Source organism: Lagopus muta, chromosome 14 (assembly GCF_023343835.1).
Source record: "Lagopus muta isolate bLagMut1 chromosome 14, bLagMut1 primary, whole genome shotgun sequence".
Taxonomy (NCBI): domain Eukaryota; kingdom Metazoa; phylum Chordata; class Aves; order Galliformes; family Phasianidae; genus Lagopus; species Lagopus muta.
In genome coordinates this window covers 17,594,518-17,607,351 of record NC_064446.1, presented here as the reverse complement: position 1 = coordinate 17,607,351, position 12,834 = coordinate 17,594,518, and the positions used below count along the sequence as shown (strand labels likewise).

General features: G+C 47.7%; 1 protein-coding gene across 4 annotated transcripts in view; it reads left to right on the top strand.

Moving 5' to 3' along the window:
• The window catches only part of PPP2R2B (protein phosphatase 2 regulatory subunit Bbeta), a 90,615-nt gene that overhangs the window by 37,021 nt on the left and 40,760 nt on the right, over positions 1–12,834 (top strand). Inside the window, exon 1 of one of the 4 annotated variants that reach the window (XM_048960105.1) lies at positions 12,482–12,674. The exons of the other annotated variants lie outside the window; for them this stretch is intronic. Coding sequence (XP_048816062.1) covers positions 12,605–12,674 — 70 coding nt within the window. The 5' untranslated portion in view covers positions 12,482–12,604. Of the gene's footprint in view, positions 1–12,481; positions 12,675–12,834 lie in introns of those variants that run through there. 4 annotated transcript variants of the gene reach the window in all.

The window sequence follows — 12,834 nt, the reverse complement described above, 5'->3', positions numbered from 1 at the left end:
CATGCTGCTTACAATAGCTGCTTACTAAGGGTGTCTCATAGGCCTTCTCCTGAAGCTTTGTTTCCAGGCTGGGAGGGTACGTTCTCTCATTATATTTACTTCATTTCTGTAAATAAAGTGATATTCTTTGGGCTCTGGGGTGGCAGGCAGCTCTCCTGTGGGTCTGACCACTGACATTCTACAAGGTCCTTGGTTTCATATAGCAACACAGGAACTTGTTGGGTTGATGTTATAAAGCGCTGCAAAGCATCTGCAGGGAAGTGCTCGGACCAGAAGTGTAATGATGACTGGCTGGTATTGGCTCCAGGTAGAATGGCCTTCATGCATTTGGTGTCAGAAGCACAAACACAGAACAGTTCTCATAGATAAGTTCTGGCTGCACTGTCTGTGGAAAGCTGCCCCTTCCCTCGGAGCCCTTCTGGACGGGTGATGTCAGGAGGCTGCAGCAGCAGACATAAGGCCCCTATGGCTGCAGCCTGTGATACATCTGATGGGCTGTCAAGTTCCAGGCAGCAGCATCTGAACTGCAGGGCTGAGCTGTGCTGTGTCCCTGCTGAGCTCTGTGGCCCTTCTGCACTGATGGGGTCATCCTGAGTGCCTGCAGGCAGCCGAACTGCTTCCTCCTTCAGTTGCAGATAGTGCTACTCAGGTTGGCTGTTTGTTTATATCAAAGATGCTTTTAGTTGCAGATACTCCACCCTATTATCAGAGGGTTTTAGAAGTGATTTTTCTTCTCCCCATTTGTGTTGGTGTGTCGCTCCCCTTCCTGTGCTGGTTCTAATCAGAAATCCCAGCGCAACCACTGCTTTCCTGGCTGCCCAGTGCTAAGGCTTCCTGCAGTTGTGTGTCAAACCAGCTTCAGCAACACAAAGGAGCACATTTCTAGGGCTCCAAAATGTTTCCATTATGTCACTAAACATGGGTTCTGCCGGTGTTCCTTTATCTATATTTAGTTAGTCCTTAAACTGGCACTAAGGTACCCTTCTGTTGTCCTGCTCTGAACAGACCTGACTGGGCTGTGCAGCCAGGAGGAGGAGCTGCTGGCCAGGAAGCATTGCCCCTGAGCAGACCTCTTTCCTCCTCCTGTGCCTTGAGATGCAACTCAGTGCTTTTGGGCTGGCAGGATGTCTACCTGCAAGGAGCAAGCAGGGAACTTGCCTCTGCTCTCAACTCAACAGCTTGGCCTCTGCACCATTGCAGGACCAGCACTGCAGTGCTCCCCGCTGTGATCCTGGTGACACCTGGAGATCTGAAGCTGCTGCCTGGGGCTGGTGGGGCTGGATTGTGAATGCCCAGTGACAACCTGCAGCTGCTTGGTTCTCTGCACTGAACCCAGCTGGGAATTTTATAAATTACTGTGTTGGTGAAGTGCAAGAGGAACCATGAGCCCAAGTGTATCAACTCAGTGGAACCATCCATGGAAACAGGAGTCTGAGATTTAAGGTTTCTCTTTTCTTGAAGGCAAATTTGCTGCAGCAAAGTCACAAAAAAAGCCTAGAAATTGCTTAAATATTTTGACATCGTAGTGGAGATGTGCTGGTGTGATTAAAATACACATAACACCGTTCTTGTGAAAGGCTACTGACTATTTGATAGCAATCTAAACTGTATTTGATGCTATGAATGATTTCCTAATGCAGATGATAAAAGAAAAGCGGGCCATCGTAGACTGATCTTGCTATATTTGAGAAATAAGTGCTCTATCAGTGCTTTGTAAAGCCATATGGTGGATTTATTCAGAATCAGCAATTCCTTTCAAATGCAAGTTTGAGGCGCTCAGAAATGTTTTCCAGCACACAGTTCAGTACTCTTCATTTTGTTCTCCTGTTGCAGCAGCAGTTTTGGGAGTGCTCAGCTGGCTGTGGCTGTAGGCCACCTATTGTCTCAGCAGTAGAATTAAGCACTGATCTTAGTGAGCTCTCACAAATTCCGGTGCGCTTCACGTCCTCAGTTCTTGTCCTTATGCAGAGCCATTTCCAGCAATGCTTTTTGCTTTTTCCTTCTATGCGTTTTTTAAAGAATAATGTGACCTTTTTTACGCTCAGTTTCTTCTGGAAATGAAGCTTGTAAGACCACACTCGGAGTGTTTGTATGTGTGGCACCAGACCTGCTCTCTTCTGTTTCTTCTGCTCCTACTCTGCTGGACTTGACTGGGAGCTGGAGGTGTGAGACACCAACTCTGTGATGTGGGCAGAGGGAAAAGGCCATCACTGTGCCCGGGGAGATGCGATGGTCTGGCTTCTAGGGAGGGAGCTCTGTGCCCAGTGCCAGGGCCCTGCGTGCTGGTGGAGCCCTGCTGCTGCCAAGCAGGGTCTGTGTGTAAGAAGAATCATAGAATGGCCAGGGTTGGAAGGACCTCAAGGATCATGAATCTTCAACCCTCCTGCCACATGCAGGGCCACTGGTAATACCAGACCAGGCTGCCCAGGGCTCCATCCAGTCTGGCCTTGAACACCTGCAGGGACAGGGCATCCACGACCTCTCTGGGCAGCAGTTCCAGCACCTTACCACTCTCTCTCTAAAGAATTTCCCTCTGATGTCCTCAGTGTGGAGCTGAGATGACCTGAGTCTGCATAGAAGACTGCAGGTGTGCAGGGGAGAGGGATGCAAACACATGTGGCTGTACCCAGTGTGGTGCAGTGCTGCATGGGATGGATGTGAGATGGGACTCCTGGTCTCCATCAGATGTTCTTCAGTGTAGGTGTGTACGGCTGCGTGTGATTTTTGATGTGCATTGCTCTGTTTCTTATGGGCTGCATTCCTATAAGCACTGAACAGTCATGGTTGTGTCTGTGGAATGCCTGTGGCCTCGCTGGCTGTGCAGGGAGCAGCAGATGCTGCTCCATGGCTCTCAGGACTCAGTCCTTACCTGTTTATTTCTCTTCCCGTGTATCTGAGCTCAGTGCAATTCAGCCTGGTTCTTCCACCACGCTGTCTGATCTCTGCCACAAATATCTTCCCCTTGTGCCTATTCCAGCTGCTCTGCCCACCTGTATAATGAAGACATTTAGCACTAAATGGCATCAAAAAGGCTTTTAAAACATTACCTAATTAATCTGCACAACGTCTTTATGAAGGCATTGTGCATTAAGAAGCTAGAGAATAGAAAAATAACTGCAAATGGGGATGAGGTCAGGACCTGGTGCTTCTTGTGGATGTGTTTTGTATTCAAATGCAGTGTTCTATCACGATGGATGTTTGTTTTTCTTACTCCCTTTGTTGTCTTAGTCTGGAACGAAGTACTTACAGAATTTTCACAGGAATGGTTAGCAGAATGGTAGGGGAGGGGCTCCCCCTCCCGTGTGGTTTTGGGGCTGCGTTCTCCACACTGTATGTGGTTTCTTGCTGGGCTGGAGCAGATGCTGTGTGTCCTCAGCATCACCGCTGAGCTCGTTCTGCTGCCTGCACACAGACAGCTGCTCCCCTGCTGCTTTCCAAGGGCAGTTCAGCCCCTGACGAAATTTCACTTGTGTGACTGAGGTGGCCAAGGAAAGTACATTTGATGGAATGTCACAGCCACGTCTTTTTGATGCATTATTTGAGGGCAGGAGTGAGGAAGATGTTGCTGTCATACTCTTGGCACTTTATTCTCATAAATGTGAGTGTTGGGAAAATTAAGCACAGTAATGTCTGCTAACAGACCTTAGCAGAGAGGCTGTGTGGATAGATATAAAATAGGGTTTAGGTCTTTGATCAGGTGTGGGGAGTTGGATAGGAGGGCTGCAGGAGATGGAGCAAGGGATGTGTTCATAGGAGCTAACATCTGTGCTTTGTCTGGGAGAAGCTGAGTGTGTAATCTCTTATCTCAGGGCATCTTTCTGCAGCAGTTCTGGTGTGTGCTGCTACAGGCCAGGCTGAATGAGTTTCTAGTCTGTGTGAACTCAGGATAACCACCTGAAATGCACCAATGCCTTTTTTCTTTAGCTAGTGTGGTTATTGTTCTAGGTGAGTGGCCATGGCATGGAGCAACTGGCACAGAATTTCAAACACGTGAAGAGCAAGATGCTCGGTGTTTTGTTGCCTTGGTGCTGCGCTGAGTGCCCACAGAACGTACGAATGAATCAATTACTCCCCATGAAAGAGTGTTTTCTTCCTTTAAATGTTCAGAAATCATTAGGAAACATGACAAGAATAGAATCAATTTTGTTTCTTAAATTGGATTAAAGTAACTGCATTCCCATATGGATTGGGCAATTAGATTTAATGCTACTTTGCATATTGTTTCAGTTTCATCTTGGTGGAGATAGCTGTCTGTTTTAGGAAGTAATTTTTCTGAGGGACAATAAAATCTTAATGATCACATCAGTATGTTTCAATGTAGACTCTTCTGCACGGAATGTGGCCTCACTGCTCACATTGTTAGTATGTGCAGTGCAGGCAATGCCTGTGAGAATGCAGATCTGTGTGAGAGCACGCACGCTTGGTGCTTGCTTGTAACCCGTGTGGCAGAGCAGGCTGTTGGTTCATGGTTGGTCAGGGCTATTAGATTCCTTCCCTGAGGCATTTTATAATCTGTTTAACATAACACAGTCATTTGTCTTGTTTGCTGACTACTTAACAGATGGATTTGTGGTTTTTGTAATTACTATACAAACGGTAATAAGACGTGATATCTTTTATTAATTAACAGTTTTTCAGGTTTGTTTTCCACACGATGAGGTAGAGTAGATGTAAATACCAGTGGCATACAAATATTAGTTTTACAGCGTTAGCGTTTTGAGAAACAGTGCAAACTTCCAAGGGTCCTCATGGTGCCCTTCTTGTTGTTCCCAAGGTATCCTTGCTCACTTTGATCTGGAAGCACAATTGCTCTGTTTTGTTAAAATGTGTCTCTCTGTGAATGGAGAGCACAGACCTGGCCCATGTCCTAAAGCTTTCTCTATCTGAATCCTGCCTCTGCGATGTTCTTTCATTGCATTTATTTCCTTGACCAACATTCACATGCCATCTTTCCTCCTGGAGGCTTCCAAAAGTAGAAATTGGGTGTAAAGAGGAGCCATGGACTGCTGGATTTGCTGATTTTGTTCCCTCTTTGTGGCTCTGAGTCGTGGCGAAGGAGCACTGCCATCTAAATTTGGCAGCACATTCATGTAAGCAATGTTGAACAGGAAAAGCGTAACGTTTCTCAGCCTTCCATTAAAACGCAGACACTTCAAATACAAATGTGATTTAAGCTGAGAGATTATTATCTGAAGGGCTTAGTTTTATAAGAGACAATGATAAGATGCACGTGTAGGTGTGATGTGAGCATCGCGTGGTTTCTACCCTGCCGATGGGCAGCCCTGGATGGGCGGAACTGCTTTCCTTTCAAGTGCTTTCCATTCCTGCTCCCTTTACTCAGCTGTGTTGTGGCAGGAAATTCACGTGCTGAATGCCACGGCTGTCATCTCCTGTGACAACCCTGCCATTCTTGTAGAACAGCGTGGCTTTACAGTGCCAAAGAAGTGGATGAATCAGAGTATGTTATGATGACTTGTTGATTTTTCTCATACCAAAATAGTTCTGTGCTTAAAATACATTCCATGTGAAATTAAGCATGAGTGGGGCTGGGCTTGCTTTCCAGCATTCAAATGGATCTCAAACTTACTTTTGCTGCCTGCAGACTTGTGTCTTTCTGTCAAGTCAGCTGTGAGGAAGGAGCTGGCGATGAGCACGAGGGAGTGCAGTGTGCATTGGTGCTCTGCGGAGGGTCACTAAAAATCGCAGGCTGTTGTGAATTTCAGAACAGTCAGCGCAGAGATCTGCCTGCAGGTGGCTGATCTGGGCTTCCTGAATCGTCTGGCTTCCAGTATTGCAGCCAACACTGGTTTTATTTTGCCTTACCCGACGTTGAGCTTTCCACCACGATGGTTGGGCAGCCATCCTTCGATGACTGCAGAACAAACTAATCCCAATGCAGGTCAGAACTGCTGCTCTGCCAGACGTGCAATATTGTTTTCTTTGGGGAGTTAATCCTGTCTGGCTGATTAGCCTGTGTGCTTTCAGTTTTATACGGATGGCCATGCTGTATGCAAGTGTTCTGCTCGGTTCTGCTGCTAGATGACATTTGAACACAAGTAGGATGATTCCTATGTAATAATCCTAGTGCAAAGGCTTGCAGTATTGTAGAACTGGCTGTGCTTGTGTTATAAGATGTAGGCAGCCCTGCTTAGATTTATGCTGTGATTTCATTACTTTTTGGTGTAGTCCACATTCAAATGAAATGAAGGCAGTGGAGTAATTGCAGTTTAGGATATATGATTCAAAATGATGATGTGTTGGTGCCTTGTATTAGCGTAAGTCCTTTCAAATAAAATCCACCTTTGGAGCCATGCAAAATCTTGTGTATTTAGTGTTGATTTAATAGAAATCTGAAGTAGTCATGCTGATAATGTTCATCCGGGGTTCATGAGGGGAAGCTTCTGAGTGCTCTGTAGAAATGCATTGCCTGACAAACTCAGCTTTTCTCTGGGTCTAACTAACCTGATTTTCTCCTCTGTGGTGCTTCTGGTCAGGCAGCTGATGGATAACTGGGTTACAGACTGTTGGTTGTTTGGTAGCTTTCCAGTTTTCTTCGCTGCTGAAGTGTGTGATTGTCATCTTTGTACAGTGGAATTGTTTTTCAGCCTTGGCTCCATGACCAGACTTTTTAAAGTAGGATAGTGGTGAATGATGAGGAAGGATGCTATTGGAGGGCTGTTCACTGGAACGGACACCAACAGCGTCTGGTCCCTAAAGTTTGTGAGAGAGAAATCAGCCTGTTCACATTGCATCCCACAGGCAGCGGATGGAGGGTGCATGAAGCTGAAGAATGCTTCTGTTGGGAGGATAAGCAAATTATCTTCAGTATAGTTTTACAGTGTTTCTTTTGCTCAAATGCACATGCAAATTCACATGTTCTTCTATACAGTGACCAAATCTAAAATGTTGTTGTATTTATATTGCTGCATAATACATCGGAATTAACAGTATGACTTTTTTTCATCAACTGGAAATAAATCAATAGCGAAATGTGATAAACAAAATGTTGCCCTTATTTTTCCACCCTGTGCTCACTAGATTTAGTTATTAGGCTCTAGACTTCCTGTAATGGCTACCCTGTGAACAATGTTCCAGTATTGTCTTGCATCCTTTCTACTGATCTCAGACCTGGGTACCCAACCAACACAAATCAATTTCTGTCACTCCGCTGTCGTTTTTGGTGGATTGTATGGAAAGTTAAGACAGACAAAAAGCCAACGGCAGCAAATTGCCCCAACCACAACAGGAGGCCTCAGCTGGAGCACTGCTCTCAAGCAGAAGCTTTTTCCTTAGCATGAACTGCTCTCAGTGAGTTCTGGTACACTGATGCTATAACAAGTGGCCTTAATCTTCAGACGTGGGAAATCCTATTTACTGAGTAATTATTTAAGCTAATTATATCTCTGATGTGAGGAACATGTGAATTTTTTGTCACATTACAACCTTTAAAAATGTTGGAGTCTTGGATCCTCAAAGAAATAGTCTCATTCTGTTCTGGGAGTGTTGTATGTGTTCTGAAGTAATGTAGTTTAGAAATAATGCAGAGAAAAATGTGTTTGTCGTGGTAGATAATTTGTAGAATAATAGAAGCTGCAGTTTGTAACAAGTCTTCCCTGGAAGGGCTTTGTTTGCACTGCAGTTTCACAGTTAGGGTATCTGTTGTGTTATCAGGAGTGATTGGATAAAAAGAAACACGTTTTGGCTTTCAAAAAGCTGCATTTGAAATCAAACTCTTCTGTAGAAAACCAAGGAACAGTGTTTGATCCCATGGATACAAAACGTCCTGGGGGCAGTGCAGTTTGCATCGAGCACTGACTGCCTAGGGAGCGTTTCTGCTGTGTGCCACTGACACAGGCAAGGTCAGCATTGGCCGGGTCCTGCCTGCAGGATGCAGGTGGAGTCAGAACGCTGCCAAGGGAAGCAGTTTGCTACAGGGAGCTGAATGACAGTGGGCCGAGTGTGAAGATGGGCCGTGTCTGCCTGGATGGGCAGAAGCAGTGCAGGGCTCCTGGTGGTGGGATCTGTCCCTGTTTGCACAACCCAGGCTGGTAGGGATGGATGGCAAGCACAGCCAAGCAGGCTGAGTGCTGGCAACCTGTGCTGGGCTGTGTGAGCCACAAAGCTGCCGTGCTGCTCACTGCTCTGCCTGCTGGTCTGTGCCCCTCTCAGCAGGACAGCAGGTGTTGCAGGTGCAGAAATACAAGTCGGGTTGCTATGGAATAATCAGTAGGTGATCCAGGTCTGCTCTTTGAGACACACAAATGGCGTCTCTTTTTCTGATTTAAATGCATTAAATTGTTATTTCCACCTGCTTAGTTAGCTTTTAAATTCATAATATAGATGTGCATATATATGTATAATTGGTATGTATACATGTGGAGTGAGACAGACTTCACAAGTAACTCTGCCTGTGCTTTTGGTGCATCACTGATAGACATAAGATGGTTCCATGTCTGTAAGGGATGAGGTAGCTAACCAACTGCATAACCCTTTTTACAGTCAGCAGATGACCAGTTCCTCAGGGAAATCCTGATGCTAGCTAAGAATGACCCAAGGAAATGGAAAACAAACTATGAGAAGAGCTAAGCAGAGAACCCTAAGGCGGTACATGTATGAGTATATGCCGGATCAGCTCATGTGCCAGAATAGAAGACAGTTCCCAAAGGAAGTATGATTGTCCCTCAACTGAGAAAGATAAAATTAATGGAAGAAATGAATAGTGTATCCAAAGTACACACAGCCACACGTGTGCTTAGGCATGCAGTTCTGGCAATGCAGACGAAAAGAGAGAGCAGTTTCACACTGAAAAAAGGAGTTGCATTAGCTCAGTTGTAGCTACTGTTGTACGTACAAAGGGAGTAAGACTTTGTTCCCTAGGATGGCAATTGTTAAAATGGGCATTGCTGCAGTGGTGCTGGTATCCTCTGGATGAGCTCTGCTGCATTTAAGGTATCTGTTGTCACAAAGTGTCATTCAGGATGGAGACCATAGGTGTGCACTGCGTGACATCAGATGGGGAGAATCTTTCAAATGAGTCGTGGCTTCTAAAAGTGAAAAGAGATGGAGTGTTCAAGGTGTTGAAGTTCCATAATGTGCGTTTATCTGGAGTAGTGGGCACAAAGCAGCCTTTAAGGAAGTGTTTATACTACCAGAGTGCATTGGGCAGATGAGTGAAGTTTTGGCCAGGTTAAAATACGGGTAGAAGTGCTGACAGTGGGCACTGAATGAGGTTGATTGAAAAAAAGGTAAAAGTAGCAAAATGGGCCAGAGGAGGCACTTCTCAGACCTGACACAAAATACTCAGCAGGAAAAGAGTGAAAACAAAGAAAGGGCTGCTAAAATGTCGCAGAAACTGCCCAGTCTAATTCAAGGCAGAAGAGAAAACATCAAGAGCAGGTAATCTCTGAGCCAGGGCCAGATGTGACAGTGCTCGTTCCTGTTACACCACTAACCAGGGAGCACAGCAACAGCATGTGGCAAGGGTGGAGGCAAAGCAGATCAGTTTATCATGTTCCCTTTGGGAAGCAGAAGTCTCTGCCTATTTTGCATTCAATGAATTGTTTCTTTCCTTTTCTGCCCTGAGGTCCTGACCCTGAGTCCCTCACAGAGGGAGGCATGCTTCTTGTCCCTTACGCTCAGCCTGACTTCCCAGATTTCATTGTCTTGGTTTAAGTCATGCTGAAATAAGCTTCACAGTTGTCTTTTTTTTGGTGCACTGCATGAGAAACCTGCGGATGCAGCTTAGGAGCACTGCATGGGGGAATCCATAAGGAGCTTTGCAATGAGTGGGACTCGCGTGCTGTCCTGTGCCCACAGGGCTGTCCTGTGCTGGGACTGCAGGTGGAGAGGGAAGAGCCCACACGACGTACTCGCCTGGGGCACATTCACCTGCAGTGCACGTCCTTCCATGGCTGGGTTGGATGCGTGTTTGGTGGGCAGTGCAATACTTTCCTAGGTGTTCTTCAAAATCCATGGGCTCCATGGGCTGTGAATGACTTGTGGCATGAGCCAAGGTAATGGAGAGAGACCTTCGAGGTTCAAAAGGAATGCTACCTCATAATATATTAAACAATTAAAAGAAAAAAAGATGCCTTTCTAACACATACCAGCAATTAGGAAAACAGAATAATACTCATGGATGTGAAGGTAAAAACAGATTTGATGAAGGAAGTTTTTTCATGCGAGCTTCATGCTGAGAATCAAATCAGACTTGATTCAGTTATTATTAATACACTGCATAGGTCCTGCAGAAAACTATGCACAGAGCCTATTCTAATTGAAGCAAAATCAGTGGAGTGGAAAGTGTCCTGGCTCTGCAGGAGATGTCAAAGTACAGAACGTGGAGACACCTGGGAGCTTGGGAAACAGTGACAGCTCCAAGCTGACCTTTGGCGAATTTAATCTGCAAATGGGTTCCTGCTTTGGACAGCTAATGCTTTTAGATATTGTGGAGGCTCGTTCCTGGATTTTAAAAAGCTGAGAATAAATGGATTTCATGATGCAGCTCCTATGCACATTGCATAACAAACAGGTGGCTCGCAGGTGTATTACAATGTATTGAGAAACTTTGCAGGACTTATGAATTTGTAATTATGCATAATGAGGAGAATTTTTCTAGTTAATAAAGTAGAAAGGAGCTGGCACATGTTGAAGTGGAACTACATTGAAAGCAGAACCTGCTGGAAAGAAAGGGAAGGAGGTGTTGGTTTGTGCTTATGTTTCAATAATAATATCTACAACCATTTCTGGAGCTTGTGGTTGAGCTGCGTGCTGCCTTTTGACCAAGAGTTGCCATCTGAGGCTTGAAGGGAGGAAGGTAACATTTGGTTATTCAAAAATATTTATCTTCATCTTTCTTTTCTGGAGTTGGAATTGCTTGAGTCAGATTGCATCCTTTAAAGGGTGCAAGTTCCTACCTGCGGGCAAGCACGCGTAGTAGGTAGAGATAATCAGATATCTGTGTGTCTATATATATGCATTTAATCTTTCTTTTCCTTCTCTCTTTTACTGTGGGACCATTAGCTCCTCTTTGCAGACAGGAAATGGATGTGGATAAGAACACAAGTGCAGAGGTGTGGTTTGTCCTGCCCAGGGTCGGCAATAAGTGCTGGTGTTCTCCACAGTGCGGTTTTACAACGCCTTCTATCAGCCTCCACGTGGCAGCATGTCAGAACTGGACCTGGGGGGGGGGCAGACAGCTGAGGACCTGGGAATGCACAAGGCTGGGGTATCTGGTCTGGTAGGAGCACTTGTCTGTGGGGACCTGTGAGCTTCTTCAGCTGCATGGCATGGCCCTGCCCACAAGGTGCACAATGGAGTCCTTCAGCTTCCTCACCAGAAGAAGCTGTCTCCCATGCTCCCCTGAAATAAACACCTCCCCAGGAGGCAGGGCCATCCCAACAGAATGCTGCTGGCTATAAAATGCTGCACCTTGCCAATGAGATTCTAGTTATACTACAGTTAGGAGAAGAAATCAAGCTGCACTGCAGCAATGTATTTTACAGTGTCACCCAACATCTACGTCTGTTCCCTCCGCATCCCAAGTTTCCCCTCCATCCCAGTAACAGTTATGCTCCAATGTGGCACTGTGCTCTGTGGAGGGACTGAGGGGCTACAGGAGGTGGGCACCCAGGTAGGACACAGGCTGTGTTCGTGTGCCCGTGTTCCTTTAGCAGCGATTGGGTGAAGGAAAGCTGTGTGTCAGTTGTGGCTCTGGTGTGAGACATGGAGGTGTGCTTGGAGGTGTGCTGGTTCCCAGGGCACACATCACTGCCCATCTGGGGATATCTTGTATATCAACACCATGTATGGGTTCTACTTCTGAGTTCAGATGCAGCAAGTAGCAGAGGTGGAGTCAGAGGAAATCACCCTCTAGTGTATTTCTGTGTCCGACAGCTGCTCAGTCACTGCCAAGGCTGATTCCCTCAAAACACACCCAATAGGTGATTGTCTCGTTTTGGAGTGCACCAGGTGCCACGTCCGGAACAAAGCCCGTCCTGTTGGAAATGTTCCCCGAGGTGCAGGACGCTCAGTTTCCTAGCGGTTTCTGCGCTTGTGCTGTTCACCTCGTGGTGTCACCGCTCCCCTGGCGTGCGTTGACCCTCGCAGCCATAACTGCCCCGCAGTCCGATCGCTTTCCACAGCTGAGGCACGGCGAACCCCCCTGGAGCAGCCCCGGGTGCGCACCGTATTGCTGCTGGCGGCGCGGTCAGCCCAGTGGCTCGGGACGCGCTGCGGCTTCTCTTCTGCCAGAAAAGGGGCCTGCGGTCAGATCGCCAACGCACTGCGGTTCGGGCCGTGAGGGGCCGCGTTCCCAGTCCCGGTTCTCCTTCAGGCGAGAGCTGCGCCGCGGTAGGAGCATCCCGGAGCCGCTGCGCCCGCCCGAGCTGCGCCGTACCCGACGGGGCGGGCGGAGCGGGGCACGCCCTGCAGCGCGGCGCGGAGCCGTGCGGTGCCGTATGGGAGGAGCCAGCGGCTCCACCGCCCCTGCGCTCCCCCCACGCCGCCGCATTTCGCGGCCGGCCGCCGCGGAGCAGGGCGCGGGGGGGGATGATGGATCCGCGGCTGCGGCTGCTGACGCCCCGAGCCCGCCAGCCCGCCGTCAATGGAGGAGGACGTTGAGACCCGCAAGATCAACAGCAGTTTCCTGCGAGACCACAGCTATGCGACGGAAGGTGAGCGCCCCGGGGGCGACGGCGGCAGCAGGTGGGGGCCGCCCCCCGGCAGCATCCCCTCGAGCCTCCGTCTTCCCTCTTCTCGCGCCGCCGGCACCTCTCTCCTCCTCCCCGACATCTCCCCGGAGCGCGGCGCGGTTTGGCCCGCCCGGGGCCGGGT